Source organism: Silurus aristotelis (assembly GCF_946808225.1).
Source record: "Silurus aristotelis genome assembly, chromosome: 2".
NCBI lineage: Eukaryota > Metazoa > Chordata > Actinopteri > Siluriformes > Siluridae > Silurus > Silurus aristotelis.
Window position 1 is genome coordinate 2940993 of NC_139575.1, and position 27581 is coordinate 2968573.

The 27581-nt window shown below is 40.7% G+C and overlaps 1 protein-coding gene across 1 annotated transcript in view; it reads right to left on the reverse strand.

Annotated features, from left to right (window-relative positions):
• Window positions 1-27125, reverse strand: part of slc9a7 (solute carrier family 9 member 7) — a 51402-nt gene extending 24277 nt beyond the window's left edge. Inside the window, exons 1-12 of the mRNA XM_083563095.1 lie at window positions 26529-27125; window positions 22962-23164; window positions 20712-20789; window positions 18249-18325; window positions 17962-18074; window positions 16468-16573; window positions 14817-14958; window positions 14632-14737; window positions 14446-14534; window positions 13629-13742; window positions 12428-12539; window positions 10752-10905 (exon numbers count right to left, since the gene is read on the reverse strand). Coding sequence (XP_083419221.1) covers window positions 10752-10905; window positions 12428-12539; window positions 13629-13742; window positions 14446-14534; window positions 14632-14737; window positions 14817-14958; window positions 16468-16573; window positions 17962-18074; window positions 18249-18325; window positions 20712-20789; window positions 22962-23164; window positions 26529-26838 — 1604 coding nt within the window. The 5' untranslated portion in view covers window positions 26839-27125. The remainder of the gene's footprint in view (window positions 1-10751; window positions 10906-12427; window positions 12540-13628; window positions 13743-14445; window positions 14535-14631; window positions 14738-14816; window positions 14959-16467; window positions 16574-17961; window positions 18075-18248; window positions 18326-20711; window positions 20790-22961; window positions 23165-26528) is intronic.
• Between the last annotated feature and the right edge of the window lie 456 nt (window positions 27126-27581).

The following is a 27581-nucleotide window of genomic DNA, read 5'->3' on the forward strand; positions in this document are numbered from 1 at the left end:
AAGCATGAGCTGTAGACATCTCTCTAAATAAGCACACTCTGTAAATTCCCCTTTTTCCGACCTTGAGAAACTCCCTACTTTCTCAGATTTCTCGAAGACGACATGTAAAGTTACTGAAAACAAAACTGGCAAATTTTTTTTTTATATTAGATCCCTCCAGCCTCCCGGAAAAACGCACTCAGACTCTACATTCGTTCGGAGTTTGTCCGTGTACACTACAGAGCCGTCCGAGAAACGTTTGAGAAGCGTTTATGCAAAAAACACAAATCAGCACTTATGCAAATAGTTACATACGAACTCGGAAACAGAGAGTTAGCAGGCAAATGAGTGCTACCACAGGGCGGGAATTACATTACATTTACATACCTTTAGACAATAACTTTTTATATTTATATTTAGCTTTGTTATGGTTGTTGACAGACGCATGCGTTCCTTTTGTTTCTATGCAAAAAAAACACTCCTGAGGGTTTCGTTTCTCCAAACGTTCAGCTGAAATACTTTTGTAAAAACTCGCCCAAGATGTTCTTCACTAGTTGGAGGTTCATCTCAGAGCAGTTCAGTGACTGGGCAGGTGATTCCATGATGGATATCACTCCAGACATCTGTTTACTCTTTAAATAACACGTTCAGAACTAGTCACTTCCAATGAGCAGCAGTCCAGACGGAACTGCATGGTGTGATGAAGTATGGAATGGGAGCCATGTTGGTTCACTTTCACTATCTGGTATCTCAGTCTGATCATATCATCTCTCCTGTTCTCCTTTTTATACAACTTCTTCTGGTAGAGGCACAAATTTCCCGTTTGGTCTCAGAACTTTCTTCCACTCATTCACTCTACAATTCTTGTTTGTTTTTGCCTTCTAAATTTGTTGCAATGAAACATTTGTCTCAAACACCACAGAAAACTAGGTGTTTCTACACTTTTAACAGCCTCTGTATGAATATATTTACACACACACACACACACACACACACACACCATATCTTTGGTATGTCGATCAAACGTTCTTCTGCGAATGCTTTTTTTTTTCTCTAGTATGCAGCAAAAACTGCATTTCTCTGACAGAATCAGCCCTGTGAATCTCTGTGTGTGTGTTTAGCTCCATATTCATTTCATCTTCTCCTGCTTATCTGTAATTCGGGTCGCGGGGGCAGCAGTCTAAGCAGATTCCCCAGAATCTGCCCTTACGGCCCCTCCTGCAGGTGGTGAGCCCACAGGAAGGCGGCCCCACGTCGCTCCGACGTCACGGTCCTTGATTTATTTTTCTTGTAAGGGTCCCCTGGAGCATAGAGGGTTAAGGGCCTTGCTCAAGGGCCCAAGAGTGGCAGCTTGGCGATACCGGGGCTCGAACCCCCGACCTTCCGATCGGTAACCCAGCGCCTTAACCGCTGGAGCCACCACTCCCCCCAGCTCCATATTTGCACAGGAAATTGAACCTCCTAAGGCTCCTCTACAGAGAGGCAAGTCTGAGCAGGTTTAAGCTTAAATCAAAGAAAGAGAAAAAGAGATTCACAGGGTGGGAACCTCAGAGGGGAGGAGTAGGGAAGGAGGAAGTCTTTCATACTATAAAAACAGATCATAAAAAAATAAAAAAACCTCAGTCATAACATCCAATAGAAACACGAAAAGAACTTTAAGAAGCATTAAATCTCTCCCTAGTGGAGGTACAGAGCTCCTCCTGAGACCAATATCTCCCCAGAGGAACCCAAAGTCCAAGCCACAAACATGCAGACGGAAACAAATAAGTCCCACTCTGGGACTCGAATGGCAAATATTATCATAACCCTGTACTGGGAGTTCAACAGAAGGACGGGGTGAGAACATCTCGGAAGATATCAACATTAAAGAGAAGAACCATGGAGTCAGGTAGTGCAACGTTTTATAATTAGATACGTTTAATATCAGATTATAAAAAAACTGCAATAGATCAAATAAAGAAGGATTTATTTATATGCTAACTGTGTAACAGATCGTCTCGTTTTTTTTGGCAACCGAGCATAAGCACTATTTGGAGAATCTCTCTCTCTCTCGCTCTCTCTAAACAGCATGGCATGTAACATAAGCAGACACCAGAATAGTTTCCATCTTGGCTACAGTGACTCACAGGAGGACAAAAAAGGAAGGACGTTAGAGATTTGGGAGTCCGAGAGCCGGCTTTGACGCGGGTGAAAGGATTATGTGCTCCTGGGACACGGCCGAGAGCTGGTGAAAACACGAGTCTCTTCTCTCCTACATGACACCATCTCACAAACACAATGTGGCCAAAAATATCAGGACTTTTCCAGCCGTATGAGATTCTTATCCAAACTGTTAGCATCAAGCAAGAGGTAGACGATTGTATAGGAACAGAGGTGCACACGTGTACCGAACGCAACCCTTTTTACGTGCGGAACATAGTTACAATACGAGTTCCCTCAGGAACGTATTAAGTGGTGGACCGTGAGTTTGTTTAGTCTCCGCCTTGCACGGTCAGGTACTGGAAATACGATTTGTAGTGCGCTGTTCTGCGCACTCGAGAAATCCCTGCCGATTTCTGGTCATCACTAACGCTATGAAGGATGGAAGGAAGGAAGGAAGACATTTGTTAAAAGTTTACTGAAATAAGTACAACAGTTAAGTATCTTTAGAAAATTTTATATTAAATGCGCACACACACACACACACACACACACTTATAGACACATCTGTATTACCCAAATGGGGTCTAACAATTATAAACTATTTAAATTAATTTTTTTTTTTTTACATTTCATTTAATTGTATTTCAACAATAAAATTTTAATTGGCAATTGAATTAATATAATCAAAAAGCTAATTGTATTAATTTTATTTTATTTTCACATTTTATTTTTATCAAATAATATTTTATATTTTATGTAAACAAGTATTTTATTTAAAATTGATTTGCTGATGCTCACAAAAGTTAATAATAATAATAATAATAATAATAATAATAAATCTCCACAAGATCTAGCGGAACATCTTCCCAGAATAATGACGCTTATTATAACAGTAAATGGAACTAAATGTGGAATGTGATGTTAAAAAAAATGCAACAATGCATCTGATACTCAGCAGGCCTCAGGGTAAGATAAATCTCAGAAGCCCTTTATCTTTGGTTCAGTCTTAACTTCCTGGCTTCAAACAGAAAGCAAAGCTCACCGCTCAGGAAGTTCTCGAACAACCCGAAGTGAGGTCGTGTAAACACTGCGCTGCTGCTTGGTCACCCGTCTGAGAACACAACAAGGACAACCGCAGAAGCTACTGCATTGTGTCCAACAACACTAATCACTTCTGAGGAGCCTGTGATCTGTCTTCAGCAAACAACCAGTAAAGTCAGGTACTGATGGAGGTGAGGTGAGGAGGTCTGGAGTGCAGTCAGCGTTCACATTCATAGTTCAATAGGGTTTAAAACTTTATAGCAGAAGATCTTCCACTCTAACCCATTTAAAGCAGATCTTCATGGAGATGGATTTGTGCATTTTCTGTCATATTAAAACAGATTCACTCTACCGAATGCATCCAAAGACGTCCTGTACAATTGTTTATGGTGAAGAACCACATATGGATGGAAAAGTCGGGTGTCCCAATACTTATGGTCACATAGCTAAATATGAGCTTGATCAGAGAAATCCAGTCACCTGACCCGCAGGTGTGGTGTCGACCTGAGTACACTGCATGTATGAAGTGGTATCAAAAGGTTTCAAGACTAGTTTTATAACACGCCAATAGATGGCAGCACGAGGCTGCAGACACAGTCACAGGGAGCACCACAAAATACGAAATATATCATATTGTGGTGATTCTGTGAATCTGGTAGTGTTGATCTCTTCTGCTCAGACATTAAAAGACCAGAGTAAAAAGGAAAAACAAAAAAATACCGTGTGCTGCTGTTTAGTTATTAATAATCGCAATCATCTGCAAGTTTCTGCTGTATAAAGGGAATAAAACAATACTGTTTTAAGAACTTAACCGCACAACTTACAGTTTATTCCTTTTGTAATTATTTGCTGTTTCAACTACGTTGTCAAATCATCATTTACGGGAGTTAAAATGTAAAAAAAAAAAAAAAAATTTAAATGCCCCGCCCACTTCCCCCAAACAACCACCCATAAGCCTCCTGCTTTTCTAAACACATACGATCACTCAGGACTTTCCCGATTCATCCCTCAGATGCAGGATAAACCCGGCTTAACCGAGCCCAACGTCCTGCAAACCAAAAGCCGGTTTTGTTCGATGAAGCCCCGCCCCCATCCTGTATCGTAAGCCGGTTTACGCATCCGTCATCATCACCAGCACACAACGTAATGCCCTTTAACCCGACTGCACTAATTAATAGGCCTAAAGGAGCTGCTGAGAAAGCACAAGCGCAGATAATCAGCTCTACTTCCCATCGCACCGAAACCTGCAATCCAGGTTTTTCCTTATGAGACCCTTGTGCTGTACGGATTGTTCCATTCAGGACTTCCGGATGGTACAGTCTAAAAGCTTTTACGCTTCACCGAAACCTCGCAGATGGAATAAGTTTTCCTTTCGCATAGATTTTCCAAATTCTTTTTTTATTTTCTTCTTTTCAGAGCAGGGGCTGGGTGTGGCCAGTTAAGGGGCCTGGGTGTGGCCTGGGTGTGGCCTGGGTGTGGCCTGGGTGTGGCCTGGGTGTGGCCTGGGTGTGGCCTGGGTGTGGCCTGGGTGTGGCCTGGGTGTGGCCTGGGTGTGGCCTGGGTGTGGCCTGGGTGTGGCCTGGGTGTGGCCTGGGTGGGTCTTTAACCCCTTGTTATTTAAAATATGTGGTATAATATACACAAAGTGTTGATAAATTTTTTAAATGACCATATGTATGACCAATGTTTTGACCATAATAATAATAAATAATTAAACAGGTACTTTAAACAACAATTATCACTGATAACTAACATTAGTACATATTTATTTATTATTAACAATTGTAATAAAATAATATTCCTTGATGATTTTCTTCTCTTTTTCCATCATCCACAGCGTTGCACTCAATTGGAACTGTAAGGGCATTGGGTGTCTAGATGAGGATGAGGTTCCCTTTTGATTTTGTCTCCTCTCAAGGTCAAGTTTTTCCTTGCCACAGTCGTCCTTGGCTCACTCATTAAGGATAAATGATAGACTTACAGATTCTAAATTGGCATTTGTATCACGATGCATCGTTCTTAACGCGTTCCCATCAGTAAAAAACTATTTATTTATGTATATTTATTAGTAGATGCGCAAAACTTTTATTTCAAACGTGACCAATAATCTGCGAGCGATATTTTACACGTAGGTGGATTTCTCCTCGTGTCTCGAGGGCGTTCTCTCAGCACTACAGAGAGACGGAGGCGTGTCCTGAGAGTCACATAGAATACAGATTAACATGGCAGAGGTAGAGCTGTAACTTCCTGCAGACACAACAGGTAAAGAACGTCTGGTTTTATTTAAGGCTTTCAAAAATGTATGCAATAAAGCAAATTAATTTTAACAGCACTTCTGTTTGAGCATTTTTTATTACAAATATAAATAAATACAAACGAGGCGAAATTAAATCCTTAAACGCAACGCATGTTTAGTCACGGCAAAGGCTGTAAATACTTATGTACATGTGATGAGTTTAAGAAGACACTTAAGTGAATTGATGATTTTCTGTTTGTCTGAACCAAAGGAATAAAAGTGAACTTTCTGCACTATATTGAACAGATCATCATGTTTTTTTCCACTGCCTTGCTGCACATCCCTAACATACATATATAACTTAAATATAAAGTTATATTCATGATTGCTGCAGGATGAATCTGTGCACCACACATGGTGCTTCTTGAGTTAGTGATGGTGTAGTAATTCTCACAATGCACTGCAGCAGTTCAGTGTACGTGAGTTCACTGCACGTCCAGCACTATTAAAATGTCAGTGTTAACAAAGAAGTGCTCCCCAGTCACCCTGTTTCAGCTCCTACATCACCATGGAGAACACACAGGGGTCACACAGGGGTCGCACGGCACATCTCCTGCTCCCCCTGCTGGCTGATGTGGAAAACAGGGGCGAGACAGTGATGTCTCGGTGTGAGAAAAACAGAATTACGATTCATCTGAGCAGTTTCTCTACTCGTCTCACACTGAGATTAACAACTCCAAATGGCCGAAGTTCATGTGAACACACTAATGTGAGAAGCATGAAGTTCCTATACGTGAAAAAACACAGATCAATGGTGAGGTACGGTTTTATCTCGATGCGTGTTGGCATTTGGAATTCCTTTCATGTCCTGCACAAACCAGAATAACTTATTTTTACACTGTAATGATGTGCACGAGTTTACAATTGGTTAGTAAGTTAGGCCACACCCCCTTTCCCCTCCCCTCAGTTCTGCAGGCGATACTGTTAGCGAGCAGGATATGATGGCGGCACCTTCAACATCATCTCATGATGCTGCTGTAAATTCAAACATGGAGATCTAACACCGGGATCTATTCATCTATCTACAGAATCTACAGTGAGGAAAATAAGTATTTGAACACGCTGCTATTTTGCAAGTTCTTCCACTTAGAAATCATGGAGGGGTCTGAAATTGTCATCGTAGCTGCATGTCCACTGTGAGAGACATAATCTAAAAAAAAAAATCCAGAAATCACAATATATGATTTTTAAACTATTTATTTGTATGATACAGCTGCAAATAAGTATTTGAACACCTGTCTATCAGCTAGAATTCTGACCCTCAAAGACCTGTTAGTCTGCCTTTAAAATGTCCACCTCCACTACATTTATTATCCTAAATTAGATGCACCTGTTTGAGGTCGTTAGCTGCATAAAGACACCTGTCCACCCCATACAATCAGTAAGAATCCAACTACTAACATGGCCAAGACTAAAGAGCTGTCCAAAGACACTAGAGACAAAATTGTACACCTCCACAAGGCTGGAAAGGGCTACGGGGAAATTGCCAAGCAGCTTGGTGAAAAAAGGTCCACTGTTGGAGCAATCATTAGAAAATGGAAGAAGCTAAACATGACTGTCAATCTCCCTCGGACTGGGGCTCCATGCAAGATCTCACCTCGTGGGGTCTCAATGATCCTAAGAAAGGTGAGAAATCAGCCCAGAACTACACGGGAGGAGCTGGTCAATGACCTGAAAAGAGCTGGGACCACCGTTTCCAAGGTTACTGTTGGTAATACACTAAGACGTCATGGTTTGAAATCATGCATGGCACGGAAGGTTCCCCTGCTTAAACCAGCACATGTCCAGGCACGTCTTAAGTTTGCCAATGACCATTTGGATGATCCAGAGGAGTCATGGGAGAAAGTCATGTGGTCAGATGAGACCAAAATAGAACTTTTGGGTCATAATTCCACTAAACGTGTTTGGAGGAAGAAGAATGATGAGTACCATCCCAAGAACACCATCACTACTGTGAAGCATGGGGGTGGTAGCATCATGCTTTGGGGGTGTTTTTCTGCACATGGGACAGGGCGACTGCACTGTATTAAGGAGAGGATGACCGGGGCCATGTATTGCGAGATTTTGGGAAACAACCTCCTTCCCTCAGTTAGAGCATTGAAGATGGGTCGAGGCTGGGTCTTCCAACATGACAATGACCCGAAGCACACAGCCAGGATAACCAAGGAGTGGCTCTGTAAGAAGCATATCAAGGTTCTGGCGTGGCCTAGCCAGTCTCCAGACCTAAACCCAATAGAGAATCTTTGGAGGGAGCTCAAACTCCTGGTGAAAAACTACAGGAAACGTTTGACCTCTGTAATTGCAAACAAAGGCTCCTGTACCAAATATTAACATTGACTTTCTCAGGTGTTCAAATACTTATTTGCAGCTGCATCATACAAATAAATAGTTTAAAAATAATACATTGTGATTTCTGGATTTTTTTTTTTAGATTATGTCTCTCACAGTGGACATGCACCTACGATGACAATTTCAGACCCCTGCATGATTTCTAAGTGGGAGAACTTGCAAAATAGCAGCGTGTTCAAATACTTATTTTACTCACTGTAACTACCTACAGTATCTATCTATCTATCCATCCATCCAAATATCTACCAATTATCCAACCAAATATATCCATCTATCCATCTATTGATTTATCTTTCTACCCATCCACCTGTCTATCATCTATCTCTCCATCTACCTACCAATACACCTGTTGATCAATCCATCTACCCATCTATCTACCCATCTATCTACCCATCCCCCTGTCTGTCTGTCTGTCTGTCTGTCTGTCTGTCTGTCTGTCTGTCTGTCTCTGTTTACCTACTTACCCATCCCCATCTATCTGTCCATCTACCCATCCCCTGTCTATCTATTTGTCTACCTACTTACCCATCCCCATCCATCTATCTACCCATCCACCTGTCTATCCACCCAGTGTAACCTAAATTATATAGTTATTAGGCAGTTTAATGAAACGCATTAGTCTTTACTGTCCTCATAACGAGATGAGTGATAGAGCTTCATACACACCTTTATCTTTTGCACGTTTCCCTCCTGCTTTCCTCTTTTATTCTGAATTGGGCTCCTGAGGGTTTGAACCTTTTTTGTCGTCCATAATTTTAATTTGGGTTCAGCTCTCCTTACTGACGTGACATTACTCCAGGTCTCATCAGTTCTCCCTGGGGAAAACCTGAATGCTGGATTGACGTCACCCAGCCATCGTCTCTCCTTTCTGAGTGTATGAGTGAGGGAACTTCTCTGGGTGGTGGGTTCATACTCCGAATCCCGACCAGGTTCATTCACCACGACATGATATAATTAAAAGACGTGACCGTGCAAATAAGCGGTTGAAAAAATGAAATGAAAAACATGCCTCCCCTGACAAGATGACGCTCCATATCCTAAATCTATCACTGCCAAGTGCCAATCAGAACAAGTCTAAAACAGAGCGCGATCGATCTGATTCATGGATTGCTGCGTGTTTGAACAGGTACATTTTTATACTATTAAACGACTGTTTCTGCAAAATGTAGTTAAGTAAAGAAATAAAAGATTCGACTTTAAAATGTAGTGAAGTTACAGTGAAAATTTGAAATAATTCAGTAAAGTACAAAACTGTAGACAGTAGACTGGTATACTGGTAGACTGGTGTGTGTGTGTGTGTGTGTATAGAGAGCAGTAGACTGGTAAACTGGTGTGTGTGTGTGTGTATGTGTGTGTGTGTGTGTGTGTGTGTGTGTGTGTGTATATAGAGAACAGTAGACTGGTAAACTGGTAGACTGGTGTGTGTGTGTATAGAGAGCAGTAGACTGGTAAACTGGTGTGGGTGTGTGTGTGTGTGTGTGTATATAGAGAGCAGTAGACTGGTAAACTGGTAGACTGGTGTGTGTGTGTATAGAGAGCAGTAGACTGGTAAACTGGTGTGGGTGTGTGTGTGTGTGTGTGTGTGTATATAGAGAGCAGTAGACTGGTAAACTGGTGTGGGTGTGTGTGTGTGTGTGTGTGTGTGTGTGTATATAGAGAACAGTAGACTGGTAAACTGGTAGACTGGTGTGTGTGTGTATAGAGAGCAGTAGACTGGTAAACTGGTGTGGGTGTGTGTGTGTGTGTATATAGAGAACAGTAGACTGGTAAACTGGTAGACTGGTGTGTGTGTGTGTATAGAGAGCAGTAGACTGGTAAACTGGTGTGGGTGTGTGTGTGTGTGTGTGTGTGTATATAGAGAACAGTAGACTCTTAAATTGGTAGAATGATAAACTGGTGTGTGTATATGTGTGTATAGAGAGCAGTAGACTGGTAAACTGGTGTGGGTGTGTGTGTGTGTGTATATAGAGAACAGTAGACTGGTAAACTGGTAGACTGGTGTGTGTGTGTGTATAGAGAGCAGTAGACTGGTAAACTGGTGTGGGTGTGTGTGTGTGTGTGTGTGTGTATATAGAGAACAGTAGACTCTTAAATTGGTAGAATGATAAACTGGTGTGTGTATATGTGTGTATAGAGAGCAGTAGACTGGTAAACTGGTGTGTGTGTGTGTGTGTGTGTGTGTGTGTGTGTGTGTGTGTGTGTGTGTGTGTACAGAGAACAGTAGACTGGTAAACCGGTAGAATGATAAACTGGTGTGTGTGTGTGTGTGTGTGTGTGTGTGTACAGAGAACAGTAGACTGGTAAACTGGTGTGTGTGTGTGTGTGTGTGTGTGTGTATAGAGAGCAGTAGACTGGTAAACTTCTGTGTGTGTGTATAGAGAGCAGTAGACTGGTAAACTGGTGTGTGTGTGTGTGTGTGTGTGTGTGTGTGTGTGTACAGAGAACAGTAGACTGGTAAACCGGTAGAATGATAAACTGGTGTGTGTGTGTGTGTACAGAGAACAGTAGACTGGTAAACTGGTGTGTGTGTGTGTGTGTGTGTGTGTGTATAGAGAGCAGTAGACTGGTAAACTGGTGTGTGTGTGTGTATAGAGAGCAGTAGACTGGTAAACTGGTGTGTGTGTGTGTGTGTGTGTGTGTGTGTGTGTGTGTGTGTGTGTACAGAGAACAGTAGACTGGTAAACCGGTAGAATGATAAACTGGTGTGTGTGTGTGTGTGTGTGTGTGTATAGAGAGCAGTAGACTGGTAAACTGGTGTGTGTGTGTGTGTGTATAGAGAGCAGTAGACTGGTAAACTGGTGTGTGTGTGTGTGTGTGTGTGTGTGTGTGTGTGTGTGTGTGTGTGTGTGTGTGTATAGAGAGCAGTAGACTGGTAAACTGGTAGAATGATAAACTGGTGTGGTGTGAGATGAACAGGAAGTCTGAGCTCCTGTGAGAGTCTGACCTGATGTGGAGCCAGGACAGCATGGGCGTGGTCCCTCCCCCAAACACCCACACGGTGAAGAAGACGATGAGGAGCGTGGTGGTGAACATCGTCTGCCTCGCGTACGTCGCCGTGTCACGGATAGCCAGCGCAAATGCCATTGCTCCTCGCAGTCCTGCAACACACACACACACACACACACACACACACACACACACACACACGAGTTTATACACAAACTACACAAATCCTTACATTCAGAAGAGAGAAAGCTTTAAACTACATAATTTACCTCAGTTTTTTCCCCAGAATGCACCATTCAGTACCGTTAATCCATTAAGCGTCTCCCATTACAAAATATTAGCTTAGCTTTAATGCTACATTTGCAAATCTACCACTTCCACAGATGCCTTACTTCAGTAACCTGCTCACTCACAATCTAATGCTAACATCACTACTATAGACGCTAGAATGCTAATATTTGCCTAAATGCTATATAACATTAATTTTTTTTAATCAATACCAGCGTTTGTTAGCAATCTAGCTAACACGAGGCAACTGAATCTAGCTAGCATTTGCCAAAAAAATACTTCACTATGCTATAATACCAGCTAATTTCAAGTCAGCTCAAGTCAGCCAGTAACTACAATGCTAAGCTAAGTTTAACATGGTGTATTTTGCTAGCAAGCCGATTAAGCAAACACATTAGCAATATAGCTCACCATCAAAACCCAGTTATATTCATCATTAAAGCTCATAGCTTAATCTGCTAATGTTAGCAAGCAATAATTGATCTACCAAGCTAGCTATGATTTGAGTTCCAATATGTGAAACAAATACAGTTGCTAGGAAGCTAACATTAGAATAACTGTCAAGTAAATGATCATTAGGGTAGCAGTCTAATAAGCTAGCTTTTAAACTGTTTGAGATTGACACTAAATTGACCATTGTGTGATATCAGCTAGTAGCTAATTTATCCAGCACGCTAGTTATTAAAAACAATTATAGTATAGTTTCAATATTATAGCTAGTTTTTTATTTTATAGCCAAGTTTGCTAACTAGCTAGCTACTGGTAAAAGTACAAAATATGTGTAACAATGCTAGAAAGCTAACATTAGGGTAACTGTTGCGGTCTGTAAACCTGCAGGTGAGCTTGATCGCATTCTAGCTAACACTACGCAAAGAAAAACGTAGCCAGCTTAACATTAGGTTCCGTTTATTGCTAAAACTAGATGCTAAGAAGCTAATCTTACCGATCTTAGATGTTTTAGATCATGCTGTTGAAAAGCAGTAGCCATGTTAGCAAGCTAACATCAAATAAACTACTGTGTGATGTAACAGTAGAGAATACTACATTTAAACACTAGCTAATGTTTTGAAATAATAGATAATAATATGCTAACTTTATATATCACATTATAGATTCAATGCCCTAGCATGCTAACAATCGGCTGTTTGCAAGTCTGGACGAGAGCACGTCTCGGTTCTTTGCTAGCTCTTTTATAAGGGAGGATTAGCGAGCTACAATATGACTCACTTTTCTCAGTTTAGGTCATGATGAGCTCCATTATGGTGATGAACTATGAAAGAATTTTTAACAAGCTAGCGCCTGCCAAAATATCGCTAACACACACACACACACACACACACACACACACACGAGTTTGGCCGTCGTTCAAGATGGAAAAGACGATACCTGCGAACATCATCATGTGCTGGAAGTTGGCACCGATTTTGTGTCTGCGTCCGAGGTTCAGCAGGAAGGAAAGGGGGTAGATGTTCGAGGCTCGCCCGATAAAAATGGCGATCTGGGGATCAGGATGGAGTTAAAGAAACTAAAAGTGAACACAAACATCAAGGACACGAGTAGTTGATTTGTTTTGGTTTAAAGTGGCACCATGTAATGTTTACCTTCTTTTGCAGATTGTAAAAGGTCTTAAAGTCGCAGTATGTGATTTTTAGTGCCCTCTGCTGCCTGCAAGGTTTCTTAAAGCAGCATTATGCGATGTTTAGTGCCTTCTGTTGCTTAAAAAAACTTTTTTAAAGCAGCAGTATGTAATGTTTAGCGCCCTCTACTGCCTAAAAAAAGCTTCTTAAAGCAGCAGTATGTAATGTTTAGTGCCCACTGCTGCCTGAAAGGTTTATAAAAGCAGCAGTATGCAATGTTTAGCGCCCTCTGCTGCCTAAAAAAAAGCTTCTTAAAGCAGCAGTATGTAATGTTTAGCGCCCTCTGCTGCCTGAAAGGTTTATTAAAGCTGCAGTATGCAATGTATAGCGCCCTCTGCTGCTTAAAAAGAAAAGCTTCTTAAAGCAGCAGTATGTAATGTTTAGTGCCTTCTGCTGCCTAAAAAAAGTTTCTTGAAGTAGCAGTATGTAATGTTTAGCGCCCTCTGCTGCCTAAAAAAAGTTTCTTGAAGCAGCAGTATGTAATGTTCAACGCCCTCTGCTGCCTAAAAAGTTTCTTGAAGCAGCAGTATGTAATGTTTAGCGCCCTCTGCTGCCTAAAAAAAGTTTCTTGAAGTAGCAGTATGTAATGTTTAGCGCCCTCTGCTGCCTAAAAAAAGTTTCTTGAAGCAGCAGTATGTAATGTTCAACGCCCTCTGCTGCCTAAAAAAAGTTTCTTGAAGCAGCAGTATGTAATGTTTAGCGCCCTCTGCTGCCTGATAGATTTATTAAAGCAGCAGTATGCAAACTTTAGTGCCCACTGCTACCTTAAACAGTCATTCTATTCAAAAAGCAGTATGTATTCTTCAGCAGCATAGTATGTGCTCATTAGCGCCCTCTGCTGCATGAGAAGTCTTCTGCTTAAATAAACCGTTCTTAAAGCACCCTCTGCTGCCTACCAATATATTATTATTATTATTATGATTAATAATGATCTCATTGTTAGAGGATACGAAAGCTCCCACGATGAAGATGGGGCTGAAGACGTGGTTCTGGAAGGTGAACAGAGCCAGGCCCATGTAGGAGAAGATAAAGTTCTCAGCCAGAAAGTGCAAAACCTCAAAGAGCTGAAATGAAGATGCAATATTTATATTAGTAAATAACGTGATGCTGATTATGTTGATGCTGATGATGAAGTTCAGGGTGTGGTTTAGTTTGCACACCACTTAGAGGTTCATGACTCAATGGTACTCTAAGTTTTAAACAAAACAGGTTTTATTTCTTCTCAACCCAAAAAAATAAACCATGATTACTGGACTGGAGCTCAGCAAATGTGTTTCAAATCAGCACTCAGACCTTAGAGAAGACAGCTGTTCCAGATGTGAAGCAGCTTTATGCACAGATGATTTCACTTTCTGTTTTTTTTTTTTTTTTATTTCCTCTCTCCTTCCTTTCCAGCTGTCTGTAGATGATTAGTTGACTGTGGTTTTTCACTGTGGACTGAGCGCGTTCGAAAAGTTCATCGAGTGACTCATATCTCAAGCACGGACTACCAAAGACCAAACTAGCTCGACACTGCCCCCTGGCTGCTGCCACTGTAAGTGTGTGTTATTGATACATTAATAAAGTTCTATATTTCTATATATATATATATATATATATATATATATATATATATATATATATATATATATATATATATATATATATATATATATATATAAATATAGAAATATAGATACTTATATATATATATATATATATATATATATATAAAAAAGTATCTATATAATAAAGATGTAAAAGAAGAGAGAAGAAGGGTGAAGGTACCTGCTTGGTGCGTTTGGTGGACTCCTCGGACAGATTGTTGTAGGTGTAATGAGCCTGTGTGATCCCACAGAATAACACTGCGACCACACCTGAAGGACAAACCAGACACGTGATCAAACAAGGGTCATGTGATTAAATATTTCCGTATTCGGTGAGCCACGGGCATCTAATTCATCACACACACACCTGTGAAGCCACACGCCTCGGCCAACAGGAAGGTGCTCCAGGACATGAGGAAGAACAGCGCCGTCTCCAGCAGAGGGAAACAGTGCAGCTTGGTGAACTTGGTCACGTGAACACACAGGGTTAAAGATACAACCGCTTTTCCTACGACGTCAACATACGGTCAAAAGTTTGTGGACAAAGGATATGAGGGCGGTGAGGACACCGGTAACCGCGCCCATGGCGAAAGATCCGCTGAAGATACCGAGGAAAATGCCAACAGATTTAAAAAAAGCCGAGGCGTCAAAGGTGTGGGTGTTGGCGCCGCTTGGCTGGTAGGCCACAATAGACCTTTCAAATTAAAATAAATTAAATAAACAACAACAACAAGGAACATTCTAAAGAATAAACTTTGTAACGTGTCACACAATATGTGTTTAAGTTTATAATACTATGTTATAAAATGCCTTTTAAGGATTGTGTGAATTCTATTAATGAAGCTGTTGGAGTTCATCCTGGTGCTGTTTTTCATCATATTTCTCAATCCTTTTTTTCCCCACTTAATCTCTAAATCCATCTTGTGCCCTGACGCGTTCATCAAAATCATGGTATTCACCATATAAGTTCCACCACATGTGAAATTCCCCCATGTAAGGTCATTAGAAAATGTCTACAGTAGCGGTCTCACTCTGGAAGTTACCATGGTTACAGGTGTTTACAGCGTATTTGTTTACAACGCTGAGAGAACACCACAAACTACAAGTGTTCCTCCAACCAATGATGAAGTTCACATCCACCATTCACAATCCACCATTCACACTGAGCATGGTCTCAGGCTCTCAAACACGAAATGTCTTCACTTTGATCCGTGTGTGTGTGTGTGTGTGTGTGTGTGTGTGTGTGTGTGTGTGTGTGTGTGTGTGTAAATGAAAGTTAAATATGTTTGCTCTACATTCTGTTCTTTTATTAAACGCTTTAGCAGCACCGTGATGTAGAACATTCACCCGGTAAATCAATTTCTAATGAATAGAAATGATCTATTATCTCTCTGACCTAAAGGTGGCGCCAGAGGACCAAACTTATTTTTAGGTCTCATAATCATGAATCATTTCAAATAAGAACAGACACACACAAATAAGAGAAACAGAGAGAGAGAGAAAGAGAGAGAGAGCAAGAGAGAGAGAGAGCGAGAGAGAGCGAGAGAGAGCGAGAGAGAGCGAGAGAGAGCGAGAGAGAGCGAGAGAGAGCGAGAGAAAGCAAGAGGGAGATAGATACAAAATAAGAGAGGAAAAATACAAAAATGCATATTTTACATTATCTCCATATAAAGAGAGAGTATAGTAGAGAGAAAGACAGGTAAAGAGGCCAGCTTTGAGACAGAGAAAGAAAGAGGGAGCGAGAGGGAGAGAGAGGGAGCGAAAGAGAGCAAGAGAGAGCGAGGTATAAAGAGTATGACCGGTATGGTAATAATTTTCAGGGGCAGTTTAATATTGAATAGAATGATTTCAGTATTTGACACTTGATAGTGCAGCATCGTCTCTTATCTCTCAGTCCTGAACACTGAAACCCAATCTAATGCCTACAAATTGAACTGTGAAATACCTTTTAAAATCTAAACCAGAACTCCCGGGGATTTAATTCACCATACTGCATTTTTATACCGGAATTCAAACGGGGATCAAATAAAGTTCCCAAATGACATAATAAAATGCTTCCAGAAGTGTAATATTTATTCAGCTTCAAATGACCAGGAGCAGCTCGGTTTAGAAAAACTCAAACAGTTCACTACACTGTGAACTGTGTGTGTGTGTGTGTGTGTGTGTGTGTGTGTGTGTGTGTGTGTGTGTGTGTGTGTCTTACGATGACAGAACGATGGCCACGGCGTCGTTCATGACGCTCTCTCCAAACAGCAGGGCATAAAGATCCACATCAGCATGGAGCTCATTGAAGATAGCCAGCACAGTGACTACACACACACACACACACACACACCCCATAAATAATACATATAAGAAAGTTTTAGTTACATGATTCATTGTAAGCATGCACAAAATTAAATGGGCTGTTCATCAAGATATACAAAATGAGACCGGCAGAAACACAAACAAACAAATAAGAGACGGACAAAAAAAGAGAGACAAGTAAAGAGAGAGGGAAAGCAAGAGACAAAAAAAATGGGGTGGGGATCAACAGATAGAGATATAAACGGAGAGACACAAATAAAGAGAGAGAGTTGGTGAGGGACTGGGAGACCAAAACAAACAAAAAAAAAGGTAGAGGAAGAGATACAGAGAGAGAGAGAGAGAGAGAGAGAGAGAGAGAGAGAGGGGTGGAGTATAAAAATGTACAGAGAGACAAGTAGAGAAAGAAAGAGACAGAAAAGAGAGAATGACAGATAAAGAGACATGTAAAAAGAGAGATACAAGGAAATGGAGAGACAGGTAGAAAGATGGGTAGAGGGAGAGACAAGTATAAAGAGAGACGGGTAGAGGGAGAGAGGTACAGAAAGACAAGTAGAGATGAGGGTGGAGGGAGAGACAGATAGAGAGAGACAGATTGTGGAACAGATACTGAGACACAGGTAGAGAAGTGAGCAAAAAGAAAGACAGTTAGATCAAGAGACAGGTAGAGAAAAAGACACAGAAAAAACAGGTATAGAGAGACAAAGACACGTATAAAGAAACACTGGTACAGCGAGACAGGTACAAAGAGAAACGGGTATAAGGAGATCCGGGTACCAAGAAACAGGTATACAGAGAGACTAGTACCGGGAGAGACAGGTACAGAGAGAGACAGGTAACGAAAGAGATGGGTACAGAGAGAGACAGATACTAAGAGGGAGACGGGTTCAGAGCGAGAGGGAGAGAGCGAGAGGGAGAGAAGAGTAACAGAGACAGGTACAGAAAGAGATGGGTATAAAGAGAGACATGTAGAAAGAGAGACAGGTATAAAGAGAGACATATAGAGAGAGAGACAGCTATAAAGAGAGACATATAGAGAGAGAGAGACAGCTATAAAGAGAGACATATAGAGAGAGAGACAGCTATAAAGAGAGACGGGTACAGAAAGAGATGGGTATAAAGAGAGACAGGTACAGAAAGAGATGGGTATAAAGAGAGACAGGTATAAAGAGAGACAGGTACAGAAAGAGATGGGTATAAAGAGAGACAGGTACAGAAAGAGACAGGTATAAAGAGAGACATGTAGAGAGAGAGACAGGAACAGAAAGAGACGGGTATAAAGAGAGACATGTAGAGAGTGAGAAAGAGAGACAGGTATAAAAGAAACAGGTATAAAGAGAGAGAGAGAGACAGGCAAAGAGAAAGACGGGTACAGAGAGAGACGGGTAGTTACCGGGGTCAGTAGCTGAGATGATTGCTCCAAAGAAGAGACAGTCAGTGTAGTAGAATTTGTCAGTAAGCTGTCCAACAACCTGCATCAACTTTACCACACCATACATCAGATTCCTAACACACACACACACACACACACACACACACACACACACACACACACACACACACACACACACACACACACACACACACACACACACACACACACACACACAGAGCTGATCAGGAGAAATATCTCAGGAGTAAAATTTAGCAGACATCTGCTTTTTGTAAAGAATGTTTTACCCAATCACAAAGCAGGAGATTGCGGTTCCCAGAAAAGCGTAAGTAATGATGGAGCCCAGGTTTCTGAAGAAGTGTCTCTGGGAAAAAAACAATAACATACATACCAATGAGAGACGGAGAGAGAGAGATAGAGGAGAGAGGTATAGAGAAAGACAGGTAGAGAGTGGGATAAGTACGAAGAGAAACAAATGGAGCGGCAGGTACAGAGAGAGAGAGAGCGAGGGAGAGAGAGAAAGAGATAGAGAGAAAGAAAGAGAGGGAGAGATAGAGAAATAGAAAGAAAGAGAAAGAAAGAGATATAGAAAAAAAAAGAAAGAGAGAAAGAGAGAGAGAGAGAGAGAGAAGAGAGAGAGAGAGAGAGAGAGAGAGAGAGAGAGAGAGAGAGAGAGAGAGAGAGAGAGAAAAAGAGAGAGAGAGAAAGAGAGAGGGGGATTTAAAACATGGTTAAATCAGTTAACAAATATCTTATAAAGTAATAAAATTAAGTAAATAATCTAATAAATATAAATCAATGCTTGATGGCAATCACGCTTCAAAATCTGAAAAACCACAGAAATAAATCGTATTTTAACTTTTACCTATATATATTTTTGTGTAACTGAAAAAACAAAAACCAAACAAAAGGTAAAACAAAAACAAATAAATAAAACATTTAATAAACAAACAGCAGCAATAAATTTTTAAAACTTTAAAATTGTCCATAATAAATTATTACATTATCAATTAGTTCACAACACAAATAGATGAAAATGTAATCTTCATGCTGTAACACGTTAGGTAAAATAAAATGAATTCAAATAAATAAACAAACAAACAAACAACTAACAACTAAAAATAAATTAAATATATTAATAATATTTCAAAATCCAAAATCATTAAACTCAATACTTTTATTTATTTTAAATGCTTCTATTTTTATTTGAAATATATTCAAATACATTTTAAAAAATTTGTCTATAAATACGTAAAGATACCAAAACATCAATAAAAAGTAAATAAACAATTTATTAATCAACCATGTATCAAAATCCAGAAATTTGTTGAAAAAAAAAAAAAAAAAAGCAAAAAAGTGAAATAATATTTAATGTGAATATTCAGAAATATTTTTTAGCAGCACAACATGGGGACAGATTACTGATACAGGAGATTTTCATTCTGCTGTTTCCTACTGTTTATTCGTTTATTTCTTCAAGTTTTTTAATGTTATGTTAAACATATAATCAATTCATTTATTAAAATATATATTAAAAAATAAATAAATATATATATATATATATATATATATATATATATATATATATATATATATATATATATATATATATATATATATATATATAAATAAATGTCCTCCTTTACTTCTGTACACTTTATTTACAATTTGACATCACATATTTTGAAGAATATTAAATTATTTAAACAACAAAAGCAACAACAAAAGCTTTGGATCCAGTACTAGTGCCAGCACAGGAGAAACCACGGGGAATCTCACAAAGGAAATCCCCTGAAAACCCAGACACCATGCATGGGTTCACTACTTCCTTTCCCGGAGAACACCAAACACATCTCAATTCTGCCTTTTTTCACTTCAGGAACTCAGTAAAAAAACAATGACTGCTGGAATGATAGGTCAGGACACGACTCTTCTCTCTCTCGCTCTCTCTCTCTCTCCCTCTCCTGCCCTCTGTCCTTCCACCCCCCGGTGCAAAACATTCGCCCTCTTCCTCTCTCTCTGCTTATTCAGCGCTCTGATATCAAGCCTCTGCTGATTACTTCAGCAACTGGTGGAACAAACAAACCAAGCTGAACTTCAATCAACAGCAATTCAATTAACGATAACAGAAAGCCTCGAGAAGCGATCTGCGCCTTAAAAGGACTTCTCATAAACAGCGCCCCCAGTGGTCAGAACTTGTTATGATACACCATACAATATTTAGACTGCAAATGAACGCAATTATCGAGTCAGATACCGACAGCTGGCAGGTAGCTGTGTGAATGCTGAAATCTGATTGGATGAAAGGAGCCATGTTTCATTCAGTGTTGATCAAGGATCAGGTTTCTCATGAGAGCTTCGATTTAGAACACTATATTTCAACTTAAATATCCAAATTTTCGTTAAGAAAAAAAAATATATATATATTTGAATATATCACCGCACTCCAATTGTGAACATCTGGCCATATTCCTATTTAAACTTGTGTATGTTCTGACACACACGTGGCATTTGAAACTGAAGAAAAGGAAGTGAAAGGACTGTGGCTCCTGCAATAAAATGTCAAAATACAAGCCACCAATCAGCACTGCTAACCCAGATACACGATGAGTCTGGGGAAAAAAACCTATCGAGTGTCATAGGCAAAACAGAAAATGTGAAAGCGTTACCCGCCATATCCTTCATGCTGTCACGCTCCGACGATTCCTTAAAGGAAACCTGAGTATGATTCCACTTCCCCACCCACTCACCTTCTTCAAACTGTATCCTGCGTGAAATATGATCGGAGGTAGCAGAATGTTGAAGAACACCTCAGGGTCAAAGGTCACCTGTAATAAAAAAAACAACAACAAGGTATAATAATATAGATTGTTCGAATCGGAAATGCTCCTTCTCCATTCCTCAGGCATCCTATTCTGGAAGGTGAGATGATGCCTGAGGAATGGAGAAGGAGTGTGCTGGTACTGATCTTTAAGCATAAAGGAGATGTGCAGACCTGCAGTAACTACAGGGGAATTAAGTTGATCAGTCACACCATGAAGTTATGGGAAAGAGTAGTGGAAGCCAGGCTGAGAGAAGAGGTGACCATCTGTGAGCAACAGTATGGTTTCATGCCAAGGAAGAGCACCACAGACGCATTATTTGCTTTAAGAATGTTGATGGAGAAGTATAGAGAAGGTCAGAAGGAGTTGCATTATGTATTTGTGGATTTAGAGAAAGCGTACGACAGGGTGGAGAGAGGAGTTGTGGTATTGTATGAGGAAGTCTGGTGTGTCAGAGAAGTATGTGAGGGTGGTGCAGTACATGTATGAGGACAGTGTGACAGCAGTAAAGTGTGCAGTAGGAATGACAGACTGGTTCAAGGTGAAGGTAGGACTGCATCAAGGATCGGCTCTGAGCCCTTTCCTGTTTGCAGTGGCGATGGACAAGTTGACCAACAAGGTCAGACAGGAGTCTCCGTGGACTATGATGTTTTGCAAATGATAGGGGACATGGGGTATATCAGTAGGAGAAAGCTGAGGATGGAGCCACCTTCTATAGTGTTTCCTGCAGAATTTTCAGAGAATTTCAAGTCTTGTTTGTAGACACCCCGTGTCATGCTGTTACAACATGATACAGCTGAAAGTTTGTAGACACTTGACCATAAGATTGGTATGTGCTTCTTTTGGAATATTGCATTCCACATTTAGTCTTTATAAGAAACTCCACTCTTCTGGGAAAAGGTCCCATTAGATTTTTGTGGAGATTTGTGAATATTTATTCAGCCCCAAATGCATTAGTAAAGTCAGGTACTGATGTAGGCGAGGTGAGAAGGCCTGGTGAGGAGGCAACGTTCCCATTTATCCCAAAGGTCTTTAACAGGGTTGGAGCTCTATAGCAGGAGATCTTCCACTCCAATCCATGGAAAGCAGATCTTCATAGAGCTGGCTTTGTGCCCAGGGGAATATCCATGCTGGAACAGGTTTGGCTCTACAAGTCTAAGTGAAGGTGACATGCTATACAATTTTGTGCCTCCAACTCTGTGGGAGCAGTTTGGAGAAGGACCACATCTATGTGGAGAAGTCAGTCAGGAGATCCAACACTTTTGCCCAAGGCAAAAAGATGCGCTTTAAGAAATGTTTGAACATTTAGAAAAAACATGATTAATTCTAATTATTTTGACAAACAAGTTTTAGTCAAATTTGTGTTTTCAGGTTGTGATGTCACAATCGTAATATGCAAGTTATTCTTATTACTATTCTTATTACTATCCGTCCGTCCATCCGTCCGTCCGTCCACCTGTCTGTCTGTCCGTCCACCTGTCTGTCTATCTACTATTTACTTGTCTACCTACATACACATCTTGATGCTTGCTTCTTTCTTTCTTTCTTTCTTTCTTTCTTTCTTTCTTTTACCTCCTTGCCTTCTTTGTTTCTTTTTGTTGTCTTCCTTTCTGTTCTTTTGTCTTTATTTATTTAGTATTTTCTCCTTTTCGTCGTTCTTTTTGGTCTTTCTTTTTATGACGCCCCTTTTTTTTATTTATTTTTTTTCTCTTTTTTTGTCTTACTTCCTTATTGCTGTCTCACTTCCTGTCTTTCTTTCTGTCTTTTTATGATGCCCTTTTTCTTTCTGATGCCCCTTTTCTTTCTCTTTCTTTTCTTGTGGTGCCTTTTTCTTTTTATCTTTCTTTTCTTTTGATGCTTCTTTCTTTCTTTTCTTCTGATGCCCTTTTCTTTCTCTCATTCTTTTCTTCTGATGCCCTTTTCTTTCTCTCATTCTTTTCTTATTTTGATGCCCTTTTCTTTTGATGCCCTTTTCTTACGTTTTCCTTCTTTCTTTCTGGCTGTTTTACCTGTCTGCGAGTGCATGTACGCGCGTGCGAGTGTGTGTACGCGAGTGCGAGTTTACTCAAGTGCGAGTACGCGAGTGCGTGTACGCGAGTGACCAATCCTGTATATACATAATAAATCCAAGAATCTTGAAGGTGTGTAGAAATAAAGAGATGAGGTTTTTCTCGTTACCTTGCGGAGCATGTCGTTCTGCTCGACGTTGTGGATCTCGCGGGAGTTGATCTCACCCTTCAGCGTGTACTCGAAGAACTTGCCGCTGATGTTGAGCAGCAGCGTGCTGACTGGCCCCTCCTTCAGGGAGCAGCTGGGTGGAGTCTGGTGGTGGTAGCTGGTGGAGGGAATTCCGTATCGCAGGATCACGCCCACCAGCAAACCTGACCACACCCACAAACATCTCATTAACTAATGCTGATTGTTCAGGAAGTGACTAATTCATGAACACGCCATCATTTCTATAGTAACCGTTTATTCAGCGTCCCCATGTTCCGCCAACAATTATATCATTCTTTTCTTCAGTTTTTCTTTTTTCTATCCTTCGTTTCTACCTTTTTCATCTTTTATTCTACCTTTCATAATTTTTTCCCCCTTTCTTTAGCTGCCATTTTCTTTTTTCTTTTATCTGCTTTTGATCTTTCATTCTTTCTTTTTATCAGTCATTGTTTTCTTTCTTCCTTTATCTGTCCATCTTCTTTCTTTCTTGTCATTTTCTGTCTTTTTTCATTGCTATTTTCATTCTTACTTTCTATCCTTTTCGATATTTTTGTTGTTTCTCTCTATCTATCTATCCCTCTTCCCTTTTTTCTTTTTACATTTTTCCTTCCTTTTTTTCTTTTTTCTCTTTCTGTCCAGTGCATGTGTACTGAATTATTTCACACCTCCTGACCAATCAGATTCGAGAATTACACTGTAATCATTCATTCCTATTTGTGCTGCTAAACAGAAGCGAGTAATTAATAAACTTGTTAATGTTTTCCAGAAATAAATAACCATCTACCACACACACACACACACACACACACACACACACACACACACACACACACACACACACACACACCATGAAGCTAATGGTGGGAGTGCTGAGGTCACAGGTGTAAGCCAGTCCCTATTAATAAATGGGTCAGACCCTGCAACACACTCCGAGCCAACAGCAGTGACCTTGAAATCGCTCTCTCTCTCTCGCTCACACACACACACACACACACACACACACACACACACACACACACACACACACACACACACACACACACACACACACACACACACACACGCTAAAATCCAGCCAATACAGCTTAATTCTCTAGCACAGCCTACTGCAGGAGAAAATCATGATGCATGAAGGCCACAGGCGCGCACACACACACACACACACACACACACACACTGTTGCTGTGTGACACAAAAAAGAAGCAGTTTTTGGATGAATCAGTATATTTTCCTGAGTATATTTGCATAAATTATTTAATAAAATCACTGTCCAACTTACTATGCAGCTATCGTTCTTATTTTAAACACTGAGACTAGAAGATCCAACATCCGTACCCACAGCAATGTCCAAATACATTACAGGAAATAACATCCAGAACAAGGAAACAGAGTAAATCAGTCTCATTAAACACCACAACGTCCAATTAAACACCAAACAGTCTGACTAAGAACAACAGAATTTAAACACAATGTCCCATTCAATTCCACAGTCTGATTTAATAACAATGTCCCATTAAACACAGAAGAGACAGATTAAACACCAGTGGCCCATTAAACAACAGTGTGACTAAACATCTCAGAGTCCAGCTGAACACAAAAGAGGTCCATTAAACACCACATGGTCAGAAAAAACACCAGTCGTGTTAAATTAGTTAATCGCATTAAACTCCACAGAGTTGGGCTAAACACCAGAGACACATTAAACAACGTCTCATAGAAGACCACAGGATCTGACTAAATCCAACAGTGTTTCATTATAGACCAGAGGTCAGACTAAACACCACAACGTCTCATTAAAGACCACAGGCTCCGAGTAAACACCAGAATCTCATTATAGACCACAGGCTCCGAGTAGACACCAGAGTCTCATTAAAGACCACAGGCTCCGAGTAGACACCAGAGTCTCATTAAAGACCACAGGCTCCGAGTAAACACCAGAGTCTCATTAAAGACCACAGGCTCCGAGTAAACACCAGAGTCTCATTAAAGACCAGAGGCTCCGAGGAAACACCAGAGTCTCATTAAAGACCAGAGGCTCAGAGGAAACACCAGAGTCTCATTAAAGACCAGAGGCTCCAAGTAAACACCAGAGTCTCATTGAAGACCACAGGCTCAGAGTAAACACCAGAGACTCATTAAAGACCACAGGCTCCGAGTAAACACCAGAGACTAATTAAAGACCACAGGCTCCGAGTAAACACCAGAGACTAATTAAAGACCACAGGCTCTGAGTAAACACCAGAGACTAATTAAAGACCACAGGCTCCGAGTAAACACCAGAGACTAATTAAAGACCACAGGCTCCGAGTAAACACCAGAGTCTCATTAAAGACCACAGGCTCCGAGTAAACACCAGAGACTAATTAAGACCACAGGCTCTGACTAAACACCAAAGTCTCATTAAAGACCACAGGCTCAGAGTAAACACCAGCATTTAATTAAAGACCACAGGCTCTAAGTAAACACCAGAGTCTCATTAAGACCACAGGCTCTGAGTAAACACCAGAGTCTCATTAAAGACCACATGTTTTGACTAAATCCCAGTCTCTCAATAAAGACCACAAGTCAGCATAAACACCACAAAGTCCAGTCTATGACCAAACACCACAGTCTCATTCAAGACTTAAGTCAGACTAAACACAGCAAAGTACTATTTCACAAAAAGTCAGGCTAAACACTTGTTACATTAAACACCACAGTGTCCCATGAAACACAACAATGTCATATTAAACAACAGAAAGATCACCTTACACCCCAAAAATCCAATTAAAGCCCACATACTGAGTAAACAACACAATGATATATTACACACCACTCGCAGGTGGGCGTGGTTTTATTTAACACTTCTATTTTGCATTATTTTGCTTGGAGCTCTAACTATCCTGCACACTAAAAGAGGACACAGAAATGTCCCGAAGAGTCAGGTGTGGAGATGGTAAACTTCCAGCACTGAAACTCCATCCCTCTCAGCCCTGCTGCAGGAACCTGAACTCTCATTAACCGGGAATTCCCGGGGCACGTGAACGCACCATCAATGTTCAACACGGGTCTATAAGGTCTCTTCATCCGAAAATATCACATTATTAAACACCACATTATTAAAAGCAGGAATGTCTCGCCGATTGACCTTTACACAAAATGTCTATTTTGTTTGTTACAAAACAACAGAAATGTTGATGTAAATATAGGAATTCGGCCGTGTTGAAATGTCGCAATGAGCAGCGTTCAGAACTAATTGAACGTCACATGCTGCGTTCAATGTGCTGGAACGTTCTGTAAACTGGTCTTAATCCGGGGAATACAGCGACTTAAGAATTACATGAGGTAAATGTTGAGACTAAGAATAAACATGGTGGATACATTTTTTTATTATTTTTATGTCTAGTGTCGAGCGGTGTAGTCTGAGCTGATTAGCAGGAGCTAGCAGGCTAGTCATACATATGAGACTGCTAAAACAGTATGATTTAAAGGCGCATCTCTGTGTGTGTGTGTGTGTGTGTGTGTGTGTGAGACTGCTGAATTCCTTACCGTAAATCATTGCCAGGCCGGTTTCGTGCAGGAAACGCACTCGCCTGTGTTTGAAGAGCCATATAGTCAGAATGGTAAGCGTTAGCAGCAGGATAAATGTGAGTAAATTAACGCTGTCCTGGCGGTGGCTCTCCTCCGCCTCCTTTTCCGTGGCCAGCGGCTCCTCCATCTCCATCGCGCCGTCCTCCGCGCTCACCCCCGCCGCGCGGCCCAGCAGCAGCAGCAGCAGAAGCACACCCGCCGCAAACGACGCTGTACTGCTCCTCCTCCACAGCTTCCTCTGTGGTGCCGTGCTGTTGGCTTCCTCCATCGTGGTGCGTGTGTGATGCTAGAAGCTCCCCGTGGCTCCACTGGTACTGACTGCTGCAGGGGTATCGCCGAGAAAACGAGACAGGGAACCGACTCCGGATAGAGGAGTTGACTCCTCGTTTGTACTCGTTTAAGAGAGAGTGAATCGGTTCAGAAAAACAGTCGAGTCGATACCGTTTATTGAAAGTGGATAAAAAAAAATTTCAGATAGTTTTTCGGGAAAATACATAGATTGGATTCGAACCCCTGGAGCGATCTGATCGCATTTTTTTAGTTTGTAAACTTTAAATCAGTATTTTCTTTAGGTAAATTTGGCTGGGCATATGATATCGAGTAAAAAGATTTCAGATCTGAAGAGAGTCGAATCTCCAATTACAGGCGATGTGAATTGTGAACCGGCTCAGGAAGAGCAGAGTCGATTCCGACCAATATAACAAATTGCTGAAATATTGAATATTGGACGTAGTTTTGGATTAATGTTTTGGATAAGTATTTTAGATTGTTTTTCAGCTAACTATTTTCACTAGAATCGACTATAAAGCTTTTATGAAGCTAAAGAAAATATTCGATTTCATGCACTGTGAGTTGTAAATCGATTCAAAAACTGTGGAGTCGATTCCACACATTGAAAGTAAAAAAGGGAATTTCAGATCGTCTTTGGGGAAGAAATGCAGCGAGGAGTCGAAGCTCTGGAGCGATCTGGTCGTATGTAGAGTTTGTAAACTTTAAAGCTTTTGACTGTCT